Raw genomic sequence first — 20618 nt, 5'->3', positions numbered from 1 at the left:
CCGCCCCCGTGGGAAAGCAACCTTCTCTCGTCGGCTATGTAGGATGGCCGGCTATATTAAAATAATGCGTTAAAAACTCTTCCCCACCGCCGCGGGGCCTGCACAGGAGGCTAGCAAAGATGTCTGTTGCCATGCCGGAAGGTGGATGGCAGATAACTATGAAGAGAGGAGACAAGAAAAGGCTCTGATTTAATGTTTGTTTCATACTTTGATGCAGTGATATGTGATGCTGGCTGTGTATATGTGATGTTCCCACTGAATGAAAATCATTTGTACAATGATTGAGTCAAAATTTAAAAATGTAGGAACGTTGTTTGTTTTTTTTGCCCGCCTTGTTTTTTTTCGCCTGCTCGCATTAGATTTGGAGTCTGCGGAGGATGTCATCCATAGAATTTACTTGCTGTGGCCTAAGGAGTCTACTCCCTGCCTACATGCCAGGTTTATTACAGGATCACGTATTTAGATTCTCACAGGATACATGTTGTACAGTACATGTAGGATGAAATGTAGTCTTTGCTACACAAACTCCAGTGTCTGAGGGCCTTCCCACAGGAGCCTGGCCAGGGGGACAGGCTAGAGGGGTGATTTTGCAAGAAAAAATTGTTTCACTGTGGCACACAGTGCTTTTACCTAAACTTACAGCATCATTACTACTTAAAGCACAGCACTACCAGTACTCACACATTACTGTCATGCAGTTTGCAACTGCTAGGGGGCGTTGTTTTAGCCAATTGCACAGTATTGCTTGTGCAATACTTTATTCATGGACAGGTTACCAGAAACAGTCACACACAAGCAAGTTGTACCAAAGTTCCACATTTTTAATTCAGTTTCAGTCTGATGAAAGGGCTAACTATTGGCTATGGCAGCCATGTTTAACATTATGGCTAAGAAGTTTTAAAAATTACACATTTAACAGCAGGCCATCGCGAGCAGAACCAACTTCTACAGGCTCTCGTTCTTCCCCCGTACCATCAGGGAATGGAACGAACTTGAGCCTGGTACGGTGGAGGCGGGGTCTCTCGCCCAGTTCAAATCTGAACTGGCGAGGACCCTGCTGCATTGAGTCACCCCATCATGTCTTGTATATATGTAAATATTACTAACGCACTAATGCACTTGTCCTGTCTTTAGCACACACAAAATCAGTTGTCTTATGTTCCTTTCTCAGTTATCCTTGTTTTTCCCTTTGTTTTTTATGTACCGGGCACAATTGTTACTAACAATATTGCGTAACGACTGCCAATAATACTACTCTGTAGTGCTGGGCAGTAACGAAGAAGACGAAGAAGAACAGCAGATTTATAATTATAGCACCCATGCAGTGATACTTACATGTAAGTCAGAATAAAATTAAAAGGAAAAAGGGTGTCATTCTGAAGCAAGATTCCAACACAAAAAAATGGGACTGCACAACTCCAGTCTTTGTCACTCCAGTCACTGCTTGACAAAGAATTTGATAATTTGCGTCAGTCCAATTTCTTGTGTTGAAAATTACAGTTGCTTCATATTGACTTTCAGGGTAGGATGTCATTTGCGTAGCTATAAAGTCCTAAAATACAATTCTAAGGAGACTCTAACTCAAAAAGTAATGACCAGCACCAATAAATGACTGCAACTATGACATGTAATAAATGCAAAATATAAAACATGGTGTCTTCAGATATGACACATTTTGAATCTTATTAATCTCAAAATAATGTGACACTGGGTCATACAAGCTGATACATGTAGATGTACAACATAATCATATTCCACAATCACAATATAGAAAATTAATATGGTCCTGCCTGTCATAATTCAACCCCTGAGACTGCATGCACATAATCAATTAATAAGCCTGTTTGAAAGTTGAATAAATAGCTTGCATAGGAAACTGTCTCTACTGTACTCCGAAGCCTCTATTTCTATGCTATGAGTATTCAATATAGATTATGTCTTCCACCATTCAGTTTGAATGTAAAAATACTTAATTCTAAGGCACTATTTTAGTCATAACTTGAAACTTTTCAAAATCAATGTGGATAAAACATTGTCATCTTCATTTGTAATTAATATTATAAGGCAAGTTACAGAAGACTGAGCGTGTTGACGAACAATAATTTTATGACAGATGAATTTGAAAGATAAAATATCATTACCTTAGTTTCCCTTAAGTAGCTCCTCTACCTTAATGTACTAGTAATCTTCTAAATTATATTTACCAAAGGAAAAGTATTGTTTCTACTCAGTTTCTTCCTCCTCCTCTTCTGTTCCAAACACTAATCTCTGACCTGGCCAATGACATGATTTGTTGACGTCTGTCACCATGGTGACTGATGTCCGAAGGTAAACATTATGTATTTGCTTTGCAAATGTTACTTCTCTGACTAGTTTGCTGTGCATTTATGACTATCAACTATAATTATAGTTACAAAAAACTACCTTTAAATTCATATCTTCTCTTACTAAATATATTATGAAAGATTCTCTCAATTCCTGCATAGTTTGATGTCATTAAGGTAGAACATGTGACCTGTACATTTGTAACTTTTGCTCATCTACCGTTGCCGTCAAGTTTTTCTTTTCCTGAGCCGCCATCTCCTTTTTGTGGAAGAACTCGCGTCGCTGGGACTCGGCTATTCTCCTCCGTGTGTCTCTGGTCTGAAGTTTTCCTTGTTCCACGTCGTACTTGATCTCAGACTCCAGGTTGTGCATGGCAATACGAGCCTCATGTCCCTCCTGTAATATCAAACAAGTCAGAAATAATCTTTACACAATCTAATTACAAAATCATGGCTGATCCAGGCTTATCGCTTATATGTGGATAAGGCCACACCAATTTAATTTGTTGGTTCTCGGATTCGCCTCTTCATTTTTTTTCTGATTTGCAACAAAAAAAAAGATTCTGGTTCTGAATCAACTCAAAAATGCTCATATTTTGCCCCAACTGTTGAAGAAAAGTCTTCTTTTTCCTAGTTGTCACAGTTTTTTTTCCATCTATCAATGCAGTGGTTTGATTGAAATTTCAAAATTCATTGTTTAAATATTAACCCAGCCTTTTGTGTAGACTTCATGGCTCCTTTTGTAGCATTTGAGGCTGTAATAGGATGCCTGTTTTTATTTTTCCCCCTGACGCTTCATATTTTTTCTGAAAAAATCCAAGAACCATCAAACTACTGTCTGATCAACTTATACTATCATTCGTCCATCATCATGACGAGGACCACTTAATATATAAATACTGCTACTAAGCTTGCTATCATGAGGTCTGACTTCTTCTTTGAAGGCAACTTGCATAATGAATAGTCCCACATTCCGCATAATGAATGGGTTTTGTGATCTCAGTAAAAACCAAGGAGGTTATTAAACCTCCTTGTAAAAATATAGTCTTTTGTGATCTACATCATGGCAAAAGGATGGAGAAATTGTGACAACTGTTAGCAATTATCTGTTTCTATTGGTCTCAAAGTATCTCATTTACTACAGTGCATTCACTGGGAAATAATGTTCGTGTTTGGATCAGACTGGCATAACATTATTGCCTCTGAATATGAACTTACTCGTCTTCTCCTGATGGTGTCCTCTTTCTCCTGCATCCTCTGCTGCTGGAGTACGTCATGTCTGACTTGTCTCTGCCGAAGTGCCGACACGCGGTCCTGGTCTTTCTGGAAGTGTCCATCTTCCCTGTTCCTCTCATACTGCTGGATGGAGCTGGTGATGCCCCGCTTGGCTTCAATAGTGTCCTGGACTTTCTTCTCGTTGGACTCATGACGATCAATGTCTTGTTTGATGAACTGTAGTGCCTGTTGTCTAAGGAAGAAAAAAACACAACATTTGTTTAATTTTTCCCCAGAGCTGTAGGCTTTTCCCTGTCCTTGGTGCTGATTTGTGTTCTAGTGTAGCAGTTCTTTCAAATCTGACTCCTAAAGAAGTGATGGACCTAGTGTAACAGTGGGGGGTTTATAGGCGCTACCAACTGACCCGGCCGACGGGTCTAGACCTTTTCAGCCGAGTGGTTAGAGCGTCGGGTTATGAAGCTGGTGCCTGGGAGGTCGTGGGTTCGAACCCCAGCTCGGGACCAGAAGGGTTTTTATCTGTTTCTACTCGCTCCTCCTGTTTCTTACACTTCTCTAGACTTCACATTGATAAGGCTACATGTTTCTTCACAACAAACTTTTGATCAATCTTTATTTCAGAATATACCCTATTGGACATTTTCCCACCATGCTTGAATGTACAGTAAAATGTGCGAAATACAAACTTAGGCCACACCAAATTAATTTCTTGGTTAACGTATTTTTCTAGAAAAATAATGGAGTGGGCGGGCGAAAAAAAAAAATAAAGACAGGCCTAGGCATCCTATTATGGCCCAAAATGGTATGATAGGAGCCATTAGGTCAACACACCTGGCTGGTTCAAAATTTAAACAATGACTTTTGACATTTTAATGATACCATTGCATTGAAAGATGGAATAATTGTAACTAGGAAGAATAGGACTGTTTTCAACTGTTCAGGGCAAAATATGAGCATTTTGCAGTTGATTATGATTTTTTTTTGCAAAATGAAAAAAAAATTGAAGCGGGCGAAACCGTTAACCAACTAATTTAATTGGTGTGGCCTTAACGTTACATACATAAAATACAGAGTGACATAATTTCTCAATTTAAAAGCTGATTAAAACTTGTGTGAAGTCGATCCATTCCTTACCTTTTAGCAGCCTCGATGGCCGCTGCCTTCTCCTCAGCCTCGGTCCTCTGTCTGTGCTCAGACTGTCGGCGAAGCATCTCTCTACGGCGCCGGAAGTCGGACAGCGTGTTCTCAGCCTCCTCCTGACTCAGGATGTTTTTGTTGCGTCCGATTGTCTCGTTCAGTGGATATCCTGATGACGAAAATCAAATTCCAGTTTTAGCAACAATGTTTTCAGTACTGGTCAAAAGTGGTCATCGAGTTGAGAAAACTGCCTTTCGTGGAAATATATCAAGTTTTATTCTTGTTATTAATTATGGTAATCTCTACATCCTTCCTCTCAAATTCGCACGGTGTAATGTATGTGTACATCATTGGTAGCTATCACAGAAGGCTGATTTATCCATGGCCATGCTCTCTTGGCTAGTTTGTCACTGTCAGGGCAATCAAATACACAGTAAATAGTAATATTGCTTAGCTGTCCATTTCTTACTATTTGAAAATCTAACTGCAGGACTTTGACTTTGCACACAAAGATTGGGGCAACAGGACCTGGGTATATAATGCATAACTGTCATATTTACGGAAATGAGAATACCACAACATGCTCCATTGACTGATATCATCCAAGTAATGATTTATTTAATACATTAATACATAAATCTCTGAAAAAATGTGAAAATTAAGTAAAATTTCCGTAATAATGAGGACAGGGAGACTTTTTGATCTGTTTTCATTAGGCCCTGGAATCATAATGGGAAAATTCATTCAATGAGATGAAATGCAAATTGTGTGAGTAATGATGACATTTAGAATAACATGACTTGCACACATTCATGCAAAACAATACACAACAATCTTATCTTGAAAGTTCATCTGTGTTGGTAGAAGTCATTATGCAGCAAGTTTAATCTCTAATTTTCAACACAAAGAGGCCATCTACATCAGGGCATTACAACCATCCCTCAACAGAGACGGAGGGCGCCACAGACTTTCTGCAACCTGTGATCCACTGCTCACAGAGTCACGTGTGTTATCTGTGTGACGTCACGGAAGCGGTGGATTGCTCATTCCTTGACAAAGACTGGAGTTGTACAGTCGAAAATTTGGGTGAGTCCAATTTTTTGTGTTTGAAATTACAGTTTAAACTTGCTGCATAATACACAAGAATGATGCACAGCTGCACATGTACATCACAAACCTACAAGACAATATATACAATCCCAACAGGCCTTGCCTTTGCTATCATTTGGAGGACCAGCCCTTTGTTTTGTAGATGGGGGTTTAGGTACGTGAACTGGTACCACCTCCGAACTGGGAACAGAGTCCTGTACCACTGTTTGTGGCGGTACCATGGTCCCATCTGTGGTTCCCACTTTACTGGGAGTTAGTTTAGTGCCTGTAAGAAAATCCCTTCTTATTAGTATACAGATCACACTGGTGGTGAGTTCAGTTTGAGGAGTAAGTATCATTGATGCAGGTCTTTTGTAAATTTTGTCTTTTTTCAAGAATGTTTTTCTTGCTGACATTAGATTGCTCTTTTTTTTAAACCATATTATCTAGCAAAAAATAAGATATAACAAAAAGTGTGAGTGACATTTAGCTAACAGAAGATAATCAGATTTACAAGGAAACTTAAAAATGTTCCATGTGTGAGGCATTTTAACCCCAAATCAAACTCACCATATAAACACAGGAAAATTTATCAGTTGCAATTATTAGCATATACATGTAGGATTGCAAAGTTAACATGCATCTATCGTCACCATCATCATCATACATTTACTAAATGCTAACTACAAGTATTTCAGACACTACATGCAGGCTGTACGTTATCTTGCAGCTGTGATTTAAAAAAAAAAGCTTTTTTGTTAATTGAAAATAATAAACTTCAAATATTTTCACATCCATGGTCACCATGGTATTTCTGAACTATATCAGCCATTGACAGAGAAAAGTCATGCTGTATTATTTGACCGCCATGCAAAGCCATTTATCATTTTATAAACTTAACTAAAGCATGCAAATCTACTAAATGGGGATGGGGAAGCAAGCGACAAATATCCTACACTTGTGGGTGATGACTCCGTAGGAGTTGTAGTTTGGTTTCCACCCAGCAAGTAACCAGGACTGAGTCAAGGACAGCTCCTCTCTGTCCCAGGATGATGGTAGAGTATTATGGGATGGACCAGAGCTGCTCTCTACCTTTAGCTGACTATCATCTCTCACCAAAACAGACTGTGTGTTTTGCAATTTGCTGGATTTTTCTGACATGTGCAGTTTTCGTACACATGTTCCAAATTCTGTTTCTGTGGTTTCTGAAAGATTTGCAGTTTTTGCCTTGGAAGTCTTGGTCTGTTGTACTGCCTGTGCTTTTGTCATTTGCGGACATTCAGATACACAAAGCTGATCAATTCTTTCTTTCTTGGACTTTTCACTCATCTTGTAATCGGAGATTGTTTTGCTAAAATCATCTTCAGAAACTACATGTGCATTAGCACTTTTGCTGTTGGAATTGCTTCTCACATGTATGCCTTGCAACTGACTATGGTTTCCCAAGTTTTTCGACTCCCTCAGAAATTCTGTATCATTACTGTCTGACTTTTCTTTCACATTTACATCACAAGCCATCCTGCCATGACCAGTTTCCAGCACCTCAGACACACTCACATCTTTACATTTTTGTTCCTTCTTACCCCCTAGAATGCTTTTCACTTCATTTCCCAATGAATTTCCTGAAACATGCAAAAGTTCAATACTCTGGATGCTGGAATTTTCCCTCTCTTTCAATGACCTTATATTTGTACCCTCTGAGTTTTCAAATGCTTCGAAAACACTCCTGGCTTTGCTCCTTGATCCGTCCCTACGTTGTACTGACTGTTCTGATTTTGTTCGCAATATTTGCCTGTCATGATCTGGATTGCCTTTGATTGTTGAGAACCTAACGGTTTTATTCTGTGAGCTATCCATAACTGGCACTATCTGCATGTTATCCTGCTCAGAATCTTTGACATTTTCAATAGGAACAAGCTGCATATCCTCAGAAGCTGGCCCAACATCCCTTGAAAGTGTAGAAGACTCATCTATGAAGGAAGAAGGGGTGCAGGGAGAGAAAAACACACATCTTGTTAATGTGAAGTGAAACACACGTGTTATGTAAGTAAGAAATTAAATGTGATAAAAGTGTTCATTCTCAAAAGCAGAGTGCAGAAAGTCCTGTAGTGAGTGTTATGCTGATAGGGAAAGAAATACTAGTCTTGTATTTTAGAACTAAATGGCCTTTGTATAGGAATGGTACGATGTAGAAAATATATTATGAATACCGGTAAGGAAAATTCTCAAGCTATGATCGCTAGATAGATAAGTCAACCCCAGTGGCAGTGAAAAATGTTAGTTAATCTGCCTGTGACTTTGTCCTATTTTCTGTCTGTCACTGCCTGGTGATGTAGAACATTTGATTACAGTAAGTAAGTTGCACTGCAACTAAGCTGCCACACAACAAATACATGCACTTAGCTGTGTCCAGTACTTTTGTTTATTCAAATATGTACATGTAGTTGCCACAACACAATACAGGTACACTCTGAAGCACACAAAGCACAGGACATTTGGGGCTTAGCAACCTTCTAAGGGATTGAATGTCATGCAAGCCAAATGTCTTATGATACCAATTTCACCCGAATAGCTAGTTTACAATGTAGCTGAGCCAGATTGACACACCAAAGAAACAAACAGACACTTTCCAGTCATATTTACACACAGTACATGGGGTACTAGTGCTGCGTACCAGTTCACTGGACTTGGATCCGGACTTGTAAGAATGTTTAGGTTCAAGTCCAAAAAAAATAGAACTTATTACCATTATGATGATGATAAAAGACCATTTCACATACCCCTTTTCTTTCCAAACCACCTAAAACCTTCCGTAGATTGCAAAATCTTTGCTGCAAAACGAAGAAGACATTGCCTTTGGGCATCGTCAAGTGCCGGCCTCCATGTTAAGTGACCAAAGTTTCACCCTGAACATTGCAAGGTTGCCAACATGCAATTTTGTATATACCATGGGTTTAGGTCCGGACTTACAAGTCCGGAACTGAACCTAAACCTCTGGACTTGAACCTTAATGTGGGTTTTGGTATGCAGCACTAGGTACAACCTAAATTGACAGTGTTTTTTCACAGTACAATGTATACATTCACGGCATGTATGTACATCATGTCACCTTAAGTTTGTGTTCCAGACTCCTGTTGTAAAAAAAAATGCTATATATAAGGAAGTCGGTGTAATATTGACTTATTATAATGCATGAAGTGTGCGGTTTTCTTTGCAGCATGTACAAGCTGTGATGAACCACTCCTGGCATATATACGTGTGTCACTTTAAATGTGAAATGGTTAGTATACAATGTATGTGACTGACTGTGCATTGGACATTTTTTTGTTGAGTCCTCTACATATTATGTAGAAACTTTTGCACCAGGCAACCTGGCATCTCCACTAACTCTCACAGAAACCATGAGTATCTCAAACCATGGATAGATTATTTACATGTACCTGTGTTATCCTCCTCATTCATATCACATCACATCTTAAGCACCAAGGTGGGCCAAAGACTTTTTGAGGAGTCAGTACTAGTGTTTCTTACAACTTGAAGGTAATTTCTTTCGTCAAGACTAATGTTTATAGGATGTGCACATTAAGTGTGCCTAGCGATGGAAAAAAGGACAGCTGTGTGTTACTGTCTAAATGTAATATTGTTGGTCAGATCACTGTTGTAGATAAGAAAAACATTAGAGTTTGTTATTCAAAGCAGTCTTGACAGCACCATTAATATATTAGGGAACATTACAAATGTCATGATCAATATGATGATGATGGCCAACCTTGTCTCTGTGCCAGGTAGGGAGAGGCAGGTGGAGGTTGTGGGTGCATCATGGCTTCCCTCATGTTGATGCTGCGTCTGAAGGTGTGGTCAACGTTCTGGAAGGCCGAGCTCTTGTTTGGAGGTCCCTGTGGCGGCTGTGCTGGCGGCTGCGAATGGTTGACCGTGTTGAACACGGAATAGTCGTAGTCATTCGGCCCTGTGACAACGGTCGCTCTCCCACCCCCCGGCGCGGTGAATGGCCTGGCCGGTGTGAGCTGGCGAGAGTTTGTCTGATAGTGTCCGTGTGTTCCACGCGGAACGACGGGACGCTCAACAACCTGTTCATCGTTTGGCCCTCGAAGCAGCTCCATCGGAGTGTCGACCGTGGTGTCGCGAAACGCTGGATACCGTTTCGTTGGCTTTGACGTTGGAGGATGGGGTGCCTTCGACACAGGAGATCTCGGTGTTCTTGACCAGTATCTCCAAGGCGGACGCTCCTCCTTCTGTGTCCCTTTGGTCTCCTTGTAGAGGCTCCAATCAGTGTTGGTTGACTTATCTCTAGGTGTGAAGTCTTCATACTCATACAAGTCCTCATAGTCACTTAGAGAACTCAGGCCACTGTCTATGGATTTGGATTTCTTGAGGGACCTTCTGAGGTCTTTCATCTCCTCCCTGGTGTCATCCAGGAGAAGTTTGTTCTCTCTCAGCTGCTGTAAGACTTTTCTGTTCAGCTGATCTTTTGTGACATCGGCTCCGGGGATTTTCCCATCGTCCTTTGTCTCCAAAGTGGATGGGACAACTGGATACCAGTACCTGCAAAAGTTGAGACAAAATCTGTTTAGTTATGTTTGCAGGCATTTGCATCTTTATCGTCCTGATCTTAGATCTACGTTTACTGTCAGACAGGCTGTTATCATAATGAAAATTAAACTGTTCTCCAACCTAAAAATTTGACTCACCAGACATTTTGACCAAATCCAGGTGATTTTCACGTGTCTACAGGATTTGGGTCAGATACAAATGTAGCTGATTAAGACCGAAAAATTTGTTTTAAAAAATTCCAGCAAGTCAAATTTTTGTGTTGGAGAGCAATTTCATTAATGAAGTGTAAGATGTAATTTACAAGCTCAGATAAAAGCCCTGATCATGTATTTTCTGAACAGGGAAAATTTGAGCATTCACCCTTTAAGCAGATCTTACAATACTCACTCCCTATCTGTTTAGATGACCAAATACAACAGTTATATAATAGAATATTCCAACTTACCAGGGGTACGGGTATGTTGGGTAGTGTGTTGGCATGTAGACGTGCCTGGTACTGCTGACTAGATGTGGAGACTTGATGCGTGCAGGCTTGGGTGGAGTGAACTCTGCCGGGTCACCGACGATGTACGTGGACGGGTACCCGGGCGGAGACTCGTACGGCCAGCCTGGGTTAGCTTCCAGAAACTTCTCCCGCGCCGCCACAGGCATCTGGAGCTCAAAGATGACTCTCTCGTACAGCATGAGGGGGATCCAGATGGCCTTGTGTCTGGGGACAGACTCCGTTTTACCATTCCAGAACGTCACCACCAAGTCTTCATCATCATCAATACCTGAAAAGACAAAGAGGACAGGAAATGAGACCTCACTACAGGACTAGGTGAATACTACATGTACATTTTGCAGCAAGGGATTAAAGAGGCCATCTAGTACATCAGGGCATTACAGCCATCCCTCAACAGAGACGGGGGGCGCCACAGACTTTCTGCATCCTATGATCCACTGCTCACGGAGTCACGTGTGTTATCTGCATGACGTCACGGAAGCGGTGGATTGCTCATTCCTTGACAAAGACTGGAGTTGTACAGTCAAAAAATTTGGGTGAGTCCAATTTCTTGTGTAAGTTGGAAGTTACAGTTTAAACTTGCTGCATAATGACTTCTACCAACACACTGTCAGATGAACTTTCAAGATACATGTACATTTGATACAGGTGACCAAAGTTGAGTAGAGCCACACCTTGAGCACATTACAGATCCCACCACACTTGTCCCAAAACTTGTCTGGTCTCAAGTTTGACAAGGTGATGGTCACCTGTTAGGCCACACCAATTTAATTTCTTGCTTAACGGATTTGCCCGCTTCATCTTTCTGATTTGCAAAAAAAAAATTCAGAATCAACTGCAAAATGCTCATATTTTGCCTTGAACAGTTGAAAACAGTCCTTTTCTTCCTAGTTGTTACAGTTATTCCATCTTTCAATACAGTGGTATCGTTAAAAGTTCAAAATTCATTGTTTAAAGTTTGAACCAGCCTGGTGTGTTGACTTCATGGCTCCTATCGTACCATTATTGACCATAATAGGATGCCTAGGCCTGTTTTTATTTTTATTTTTTCGCCCGCCCGCTCCATTATTTTTCTAGAAAATCCATTAACCAAGAAATTAAATTAGTGTGGCCTTATGTCAATCTATCAACAAATGTGGTAAATCTTCATAAATATGGTACAAAAAAGACAACTTACTGTCTTCAAATCTTCTCTCCACCCCTTCCAGTACTGTTCCGGGCCCGAATCTCCGTCCTGTCTCTTCCCACGGTGCCAGGACCTTGTCACCAGGGACTATTTTGTGTCGGAAGGCGTCCACATGAGCGATCATGTCATAGATGCCTGTCTCCTGCATACGACTCTTCAAGGTTGGTGCCTTGTCAAACTCAATCATGAAACGGCCCTTTGCATCCTATAGATTCAAGCAATGAAATTGATGTTAGCTATACATGTACATTAATGCGTCATTGCAATAACTGTTAGCAGTACCCCTCTGCATTTTGCAGAGACATTTTCAATATTGCATATTATTAAGAAAATGAATTACCCGGAAACCTGCAATTTTGCAGACTAAAAAAACAGGCTTGCGGTTCAATGGTGTCAGCATAACATACATGTACTAGCTCTATAATACTATACGATTAATAATTTTGCATGTATATTGTATTTTTTCAAATTTGAAGTAAAATGTTTGCCAACATGCAATTTTGTATACGCCATGGGTTTAGGTCCTAAGTATTTCTGAATTGTAGAACAAAATTTTGACATTCTGCAATAATACAGAACATTAACATATGCTGCATTTAAGTCAAGTCAAACCAAAAAGGGACTATTGAATATGGCCATAACTAAGTCATCCAACTTACAGGAAGTTGATTTGCCACTGTGCCCATGTAGTAGTAACCGTCTTCATCCCGTCTCGCCAACACTCGTGTCCCCCGCATGATGAGACTAGCCGACGGAGAGAACTCCAGACTCGTCGTGTCCACGATCTTCCCCGTGATGGTGTTGCGGAGTTTCAGCGGGCGAGTGTACGTCGCTGTTCCCACACTCGGTACTGTCACAACTGTGTCCAGCGGTGTGTATGTGACAACTGGTTCCCAGGGTGTGTAGGTGACAATGGGGGTGGGATCTGTCCCTTCCAAGAACGGGTTATGGTCAAGTCTTGTCATCACACTTGATGACTTGAGTGGTGGGTACAGAGGACCTCCTAGTGGACGCTTACCGGAATGGTCAGCGCGGTAGACTGGTGTGACCCTGTGGACGTTACCGTCAGTTGTAAGAGTGATGATGTGGAAGGACCCGCGAGTTTGGATAGCCAGGTCCTGTAGAAAGTCGTGTGCGGCTGCGTCAGCGAAGGTGTGTGTCAGGAAGATGCAGTGGACGGGGCGGCCGCGGGAAGATACGCCACGTGTTGGAGAATGTCGTGCGGCGCCTGGTCGGGTAGACCGTCCGTGACTAAGTACACGGACGTGCACTCCGGGTCTCCGAGAGCCGTCAGTAAGGCATCTAAGGTGTTTGTTCCTGTCTTCGGGGTCAAAGCACGAATCCAGCCTGCCGCTCTGGTGGCCGTGTGTGGAGTACATTTCACCATACGGTCAGCCCACTGGTCAACCTGATGAGCAACAAACACAGTTATTATTCAGGTGCTTAGCATAAAATTAGTTAAGACACTCCTTTGGAGCATAGCAGGTTTTTTTTCTAAACAGGGGAATAAGGGTGCTGCTCCCTCATGTAACCAGCCTGCTCCCTCATATCAATTCTCAGATTGAACCCTGAGTTACTTACTTACACACCATTTAGTCTTTCTCATTTTTTTTTCAGTTAAGATGTGAAGATAATACAAAAATTCATTCTAGCATTACAAACTGTGTTACTCTCATTTAAAAAAAAACGTCGGTTGCTTCGCTCCCTTGCCATGCTTGCAATATGCTCCCTCTTAGCTAAATTTTTCTAGAAAAAAAACGTGCATAGGTACACATGCATGTATTACTGGACTGTTGGGACAGGTATTCTGTTCAACTCAAAGGAGCATCCAAAACTATGATAGCCTGTGCGTGAATATATGACAGTAGTGAATTCCAGGTACATTCAGTATTGTCATAAGAGAACTTTTGGATGTTTTGAATTGCTTGAGTACCTGAGTGTTTTCTTGTTTATACCTGTTACCTGGATGTCTAACCTTCATCAATGTACACCTATTAATTATTTATCCCCTTTCATGTATTATGACTGTCTTGTGACATCATCTTGTTACATATTATGTACGTATGTTTTGAACTACACTTTGAAATATTCATAGCTTTATCTGAATACTAAACGTGATCATAGGGATTGCATTCAAACATAAGGCCACACCAATTTAATTTGTTGGTTCTCGGATTTTTTCAGAAAAAATATGAAGCGACAGGGCGAAAAAAAATAAAAATAAAAACAGGTCTAGGCATGCTATTATAGGCTTTAAATGCTATGGAATGAGCCATGAAGTCAACACAAAAGGCTGGGTTAAAATTTAAACATTGAATTTCGAACTTTTAATTAAACCACTGCAATGATAGATGGGAAAACTGTAACAACTAGGAAGAAAAGGACTTTCCTCAACTGTTGGGGGCAAAACATGAGCATTTTTCAGTTGATTTAGGACCAGAATCAAATTTTTTTTTTTTTTTTTGCAAATCAGAAAAAAATGAAGAGGCGAATCCGAGAACCTACAAATTAAATTGGTGTGGCCTAATGACATGTATCTGAACAGGGAATGTACACACAATCAGACATGTATTATTGCCAATGACACAACCATTCAATGTCAGACAATGGCCTATGACATTTCTTACAATAGATAAATATCAACTTTGACAGTATTGGACAAACACATAGACAACCATGGAGCTACAACAACTCGTCTCTAAGAAACAGTTGTCAGGGGTGCCAGAGTATACAGTGCAATTTTACGGAATACAGTGCAATTTTACTAATGCGTTAAATCATGTGACTTGGACCCTGCTTTCCTTGAGTTTCAAGATGGTGGACGCCGCTGACTCACATATTTCTGTCTTTTTTGAGCGAATTCAAAATGATCCCTATGTAGTAACATGCCCTGTGTGTAGTATGTAGTGATTTGACTAAAGGTCTATCTACGAAAACGGTCCAAATTCACTCGAAAAACACAGAAATGCGTGAGTACACTCCGTCAGCGGCATCCCTGGAAAGCCCGGCCCAGGTTACGTCATAACAACGTCATTAGTAAAATTGCACTGTATTCCGTAAAATTTCACTGTATTCCGTAAAATTGCGCTGTATTCTAATACGATTGCACTGTATACTCTGGCGCCCCTGGTTGTCTATAGTTACAGTTGTTAGTTTGCAAGGTTTGAAGCCCTAATAATCTATGGTTCAAGTCATGTCATGACCATACAGATAATGATGTCAACATCATATCTCACATTTAACTAAATAAAATCTCCTTTGTGTATGAACTGAAATCTTCATGTCCACCTTGACTCTGCAATGGTTGTTACAATACTATTTAGCTGTCTCAACATTTTGTAAAAAGAAGTACACTCCACTACCAATCAGTACAGCTAAATTTGTATATCCCGCAACATTTTGTTCAACAGAGTCTAACTAATACTACATTTTGTACTAAGTCTTGTACAATTGGTATGGGTTGATAACAAATATATACAGGTAGAACATAAGTGTTGGTGGCTGGTTTTAGATGTCAATACACGATACACAAATAAAATAGTATTTGGAATGTCTCTATGGTAGTTAATACACAACATAATGGCTGACACCATGTTGTTTTTTCTTTGCCCAGGAATGTGGAATGCTGCTTAATTAATAATACATTAAGGTGTGGTGAATCAAAAAGAAGATCCCTTAAGGGCATTTTGACCAAATATGGCGACTGTTGCATCAGTCAGCTAATCATTTGCAACCTGTGTGTTTTTCTTTTACTAGTGTTCAGAAGTACTGTAGTTACTGTTCTATCTTTGACTTCAATAGTTTTGTGGGTGATTCAACCTAAAAGATGCAGACCACATGTAATTCCACCATATCCATGCCCACAATGGCTGACTATAGCACTAACTAGCTTTGAATAAACAAATTATGCTAGTGTTTTCTGGTTGGCTGGGGAACATTTACTACACATTTAAAGACCTGCTAATACTTTTTGTTGTGCTTTCCCTGTTTTCAGCTTTCAAAATTTTGTGTCAGCTTGCAAGTTATTTTTATGTTTCCAAAAACATCAGGTTTATATCATATGCGATACACGATATGCTAGTCTCATAATTTATCTATCATTCTGCCAAGTTCAATTCTTCTATATTTCTGTTTCCAATCGAAAAGAGTTCCTTTTACTGTCGCAAAGTGTTTCAGTGCAGACTAATGTTCTAGAATAGATACATTTAGTAAGTAACGTTAACGTTAAGTAGCAGTAGTTGTAGTAGTAACGTTAGTAGTAATAGTAGTAGTAGTAGTAGTAGTAGTAGTATGGCAGTAGTAATTAAGTAGGAATTGAGATATTGCCAGTAACTTACCTCAGTAGAAAACTCGATGACGTTGAACATTTTGTCCGGAGCTGTGTATGCTATCTTCAGTAGTGCTTCAGTCAGATGCTCCTTCACAACGCTCAGATCACTGTACATGCTGCCCGAGGTGTCCACGCAAAATGTCACATTCTGATCACGGATTTCACCGAACATTGTCGGAAAACCCCGACCTGCAAGCACTGGTACCGCCGTCATCTTCAAGTCCTCCTTGAAAAAATGTCTCAGAAAATACGTCTTAGAAATTTCCCGGCAAAATATTTTTCACCACTCCTCCTTTCTTCACACCATTAGTGGATAAAAAGGGAAAGTTACGCTAAATTAAGACACTACTGGAGACAAAAATGTCTAGAAAAGTAGCCGGTGCCCTATCCGGCGTGCCGACTTGGCTGCAAGTCAAAGCGTAACTACCAAAACTGAGATACACATGTAGGAAGCATAGCCACTACTTTGTTTACCCGCTGCTAGGAAGATCTGGTTGCTATTTACATTGGTGATTAGATAGCGTCCCACAGAGATCTGTCAACTGGTTTCTGATTGGTGAAGTGACAACCGATTAACCAATCAGAGAGCAGTTAACAAATGAGGTAGGGACATTGAGGCTAAAGGTTGTTAGACTATACCATATATCATGGGTGATTATAATTCAAAAAGTAATTTTTTCTGAAATCATTTTATATTAGAATAAAACTGTCTTATCCTAAATATATTAAAATTATCCTTGGTAAATAGTTCGTAATATTATCATATTCTGTAGTTATGATTGTGGAAAACTGGTAAATATAAATTTCCTTAGTTCTTCCCTGGAGGATGGTATAGTCTGCAGTCAAATCGCCATTTTGTTTTACGAGCAGAGGGGAGCGAAAAAGTTTTTATCTGGCCTCAAAATCACCCTAAAATCTCACCATGCTGCGGCCGGCAATTCTCCGGTTAGGACAGGCAGGCATGCTGGCAGCTCGGGGACCGTTAAGATCACAAGTCAGGCAGTAAGTTGTGGTTTTGGTTTCGTTTTTTGGTCCATGTGGGGAGGGGGGCGAGATGACCTCTAGAGAAAGCTTCGAAAGTGTGTTGCTTTTACGTTAAATAACAACAAGAAGTTAAATATTTGTCACTATGTGTATAGCAAGTTCAGGCTTGGTAGACTTTTCATGCTGCTATAATTTGTTTGCTCGTCTGATGAAGACAAAAGTGGTCATTGGAAATAAATTTTAATCTCTGTGTAATCTTTGTGTAATCTACACCACGAAGACGGCCTCATTACCCAGTAAGGGTACCTAATGGCCTGGATTCAGGTGAATATTCAGGTGAATAAAGTTCAACATATGATTATGATTACTATATTGTATATACAGTCAGAACTTTTATGATAGTGTTTGTTTGTTTCTTTGTTTGTTTTTGTCTTTCTTGGTTATTCTTTTCTACTCTATTCTAAATATAGTACTTTTTTAACTTGCGACCGACCGTGTCCTGATCCTTACCTACAACTACATGTAACAAAAACTACCATGTACTAAGTACATGTAGTTTCTGTATCTGTTTTACATGTATTCCCTGATTTGCATAATTACAATCCAATTATTTCAACAATGGCCATCAACATACAGTACCCAAAATCCTGGTCAACCCCAGGCTGTCATGTCCCAGTGGTAAAGCGAGTATGTAATTGTTGTTGTTTGTGTTTATTAGTGCAAATATAGAGTTCCCGTACAGAGGGTTGATCACTGCCAGTAAGGGACTACACAGAAGGGCTGACGCTCTGATGGGGTTCTTCTGGTTCTGGATCCTGTGGCACACATGGCACACTCCTGAGGACATCTTGGTAAGGGGAAACAGTTACTTTTACTTGTAATATTAATAATTATTATCATACAGACTAAACAGACCAGTGACACACACACACAGTCACAGTGTGGCCAGAGAAAGGGAAAAGTTTAATCAAGGGTCACTTTTGCCAAAAGAAAACCTAACAAGAACTTAATGAAATTTCAGATTTTATTCCCAATGACATAGCAGGTACAATATAAAATCATTACCTGAAATGCGTCATTGCTTACAGATCCGCCTTTAAAATCCTCCAAGTATAAAATTCATGATACATGTATATGATATAATACAATTCTTAAAGTCACTCTGAGTTGGTGGTAGAGTCCATTCCGCGTCACCGTGTGGGTTGTTATTGTCATTATTTAGAAATGTTTTGAATTCTTGTAATTGTTTGTCTAAGAAATTTCATTATTTGGAAATATTTTGAACGTCTTGTCAATATTCTAAATAATTCCCAGGTTTTCAAAAACGTTTGAAATATTCCTGATGTGGAATATGACATTTCCAATAGTTTCTAAAAATATTTCTAACAGCACTCTACCATTTTTTACCATTATTTCGAATTATTTCTAACATTTTGTAAATAGGTCAGTGGGATGGGAAGGAAGTAATTCACACATCCCTGTGAAGTACAGGGTAGACTGCCTGGGTGTCAGGCATTGATGCCTTACAACAAAAGAGCCACCAGTGTCCAACAGTGAAATCTAAAAATATACAGAAGAATACAAAAGAGTAGGATTAGCACCTACTTTTATGGGGGCAATTACCCACATCTACCATTTTTCATTTGTTTGAAATAGTTCTAAATATTTCGAATAGTGAAAGAAACAAATGGGTTACAGTTCAAATTTATTCTAAATAAAGAGATCTTTGTACAGTCACTTTCAAAATGTTTCAGAAATATATAAATGAATTCAAATATATTCAAATTTTCATTTTCAAATTTTTGAAAAATTTAGAACTTTTGTTACTAAGGTATTCTTTTCTTCTAAATAATTCAAATGTATTAGAAACATGGAGAAAAAACCCACTCGGTGACGCGGAATCGACTCTATGTAATTTTTAAATTTTAAGAAATTATGACATCATATAAACCATTACCTAAACTTTTAAGTTAAAAGCTACCCAGGAATGGCAGAGAAAGGGGTGGTGGTAGGTGTAAAGAAGAAAACTGTGTGTGGCTCCTGTGTATACCATGTACAATGTCATGTAGCTCGACTGAATGCAGAATCATATGGCCAGGTCATAGGTCAAGTGGGCAAAAAGAAGAGCAATAGAGTTTGAACTTTTAAACCTCCTTGAACTTGTTAAGGAAATTAAGAAAAATTAATACTAAAGGTCAATTTTTCTCACATCACAACAAATCTTTTATGTTGGTTGTACCAGTGCACCTAATCCCCAAAATGAATTCAATACCAGTCCTGAATAAGGTGCATGTGCTCTCAGTACTAGTATTTGGAGCCCTTTTGTGCGCATCCAAACTTTTACCAACCTGATAAAACTACAGACAGGAGAGATGGCTTCCTTTGTTTGTTTCACATAACCAGTAAACTACCTTCAGGCAAAAAACACCAGTTTTGTACATGTAAGTACATGTACAAGCTTTGTAAGACCTTCATGATAGTAATTTCCTAGTACTAGTAGCTCCCTAAATGTAGTAATTTTTTACCCTGTCCTGTAGGGTCACTTCCCCTGGCCCAAAACAGAGGAATGGACAGACGAGGAACTGGGAATCCCTCCACTGGACGAAGATGACTGACAACTTACATCAAGACAAACATAATGATATACCAACAGTTACATTCTATCTGCTGTGTTCAGATTTGCCGTGTTGGTCACTAACAGATGGTCCATGAGTCAACCAATTTACAACAATATACACGTCACACTACTAGAGTGAAGAAACAAAGTGTAGGGATTCTAAGGAAGTTGAATATCTGTCAAATGTACAGAAAATATTCTATGGAACAGAAGGTTCTTGAGAAAATCAATAAAACAATCACAGAAATGTATGTCTCTTTGTCGTTTTAAAGTCAAATGTGTTAGTAATGGTCAGTGTGCAGTGTACAAAATACTTTTTTGAACCAGGTTGTCCAGTGGGCAACCTACAGCAAAAATTAGGTTGCCCATCAGAATTTTAGGTTGCCCCACCTATAAGTTACTACTTTTCTCAAATTAAGTACTTAGTAATGTTACATACATAAGCCTTTCACAACATTTCTAACAGCCTTTAGTTAACTGATACTAGTAATAGCCATTAATACCTAAAATTAAAAAGCCGGATACAGTGGTGCAAGCCAAGTGGGCATGATTTGGGGGGGGGGGGCATTCTTAAAATTCAGGTAGCACACTGGGCTACCTAGGTTAAAAAATAGGTTGCCTCAAGTAAAATTTGGTTGCCC

At 39.6% G+C, this 20618-nt stretch overlaps 2 protein-coding genes across 2 annotated transcripts; one reads left to right on the top strand and one right to left on the bottom strand.

Annotated features, from left to right (window-relative positions):
• Positions 1–2276: 2276 nt before the first annotated feature.
• Positions 2277–16886, bottom strand: LOC109471777. The gene is given in 9 exon segments (XM_019771135.1): positions 2277–2721; positions 3543–3792; positions 4692–4863; positions 9553–10346; positions 10801–11128; positions 12038–12251; positions 12706–13250; positions 13253–13454; positions 16384–16886. Coding segments are annotated over 9 exon segments (2937 nt in total). The 5' UTR covers positions 16591–16886; the 3' UTR covers positions 2277–2496.
• Positions 16887–17189: 303 nt separating this feature from the next.
• Positions 17190–20216, top strand: LOC109471771 (NADH dehydrogenase [ubiquinone] 1 beta subcomplex subunit 2, mitochondrial-like). Its single transcript, XM_019771129.1, has 3 exons — positions 17190–17378; positions 18079–18211; positions 19898–20216. The coding sequence occupies exons 1-3, from the start codon at positions 17299–17301 to the stop codon at positions 19973–19975; spliced, it is 291 nt and encodes a 96-aa protein (XP_019626688.1). The 5' UTR covers positions 17190–17298; the 3' UTR covers positions 19976–20216.
• Positions 20217–20618: the final 402 nt, after the last annotated feature.

The sequence above is a fragment of the Branchiostoma belcheri genome, unplaced genomic scaffold (genome assembly GCF_001625305.1).
Source record: "Branchiostoma belcheri isolate BF01 breed outbred unplaced genomic scaffold, Haploidv18h27 scaffold259, whole genome shotgun sequence".
NCBI classification, from domain to species: Eukaryota; Metazoa; Chordata; class Leptocardii; order Amphioxiformes; family Branchiostomatidae; genus Branchiostoma; species Branchiostoma belcheri.
Note: the sequence above shows the minus strand (reverse complement) of the source record. Positions and strands in the feature narration are given on the sequence as shown.

Bases quoted from the DNA above. Each gene is read 5' to 3' on its own strand.
- LOC109471771 (XM_019771129.1), top strand. From the start codon at position 17,299: ATGCTGCGGCCGGCAATTCTCCGGTTAGGACAGGCAGGCATGCTGGCA. The intron at 17,379-18,078 runs GTAAGTTGTGGT...TGTGTTTATTAG, and splicing joins TTAAGATCACAAGTCAGGCA to TGCAAATATAGAGTTCCCGT. The intron at 18,212-19,897 runs GTAAGGGGAAAC...CCTGTCCTGTAG, and splicing joins ACACTCCTGAGGACATCTTG to GGTCACTTCCCCTGGCCCAA.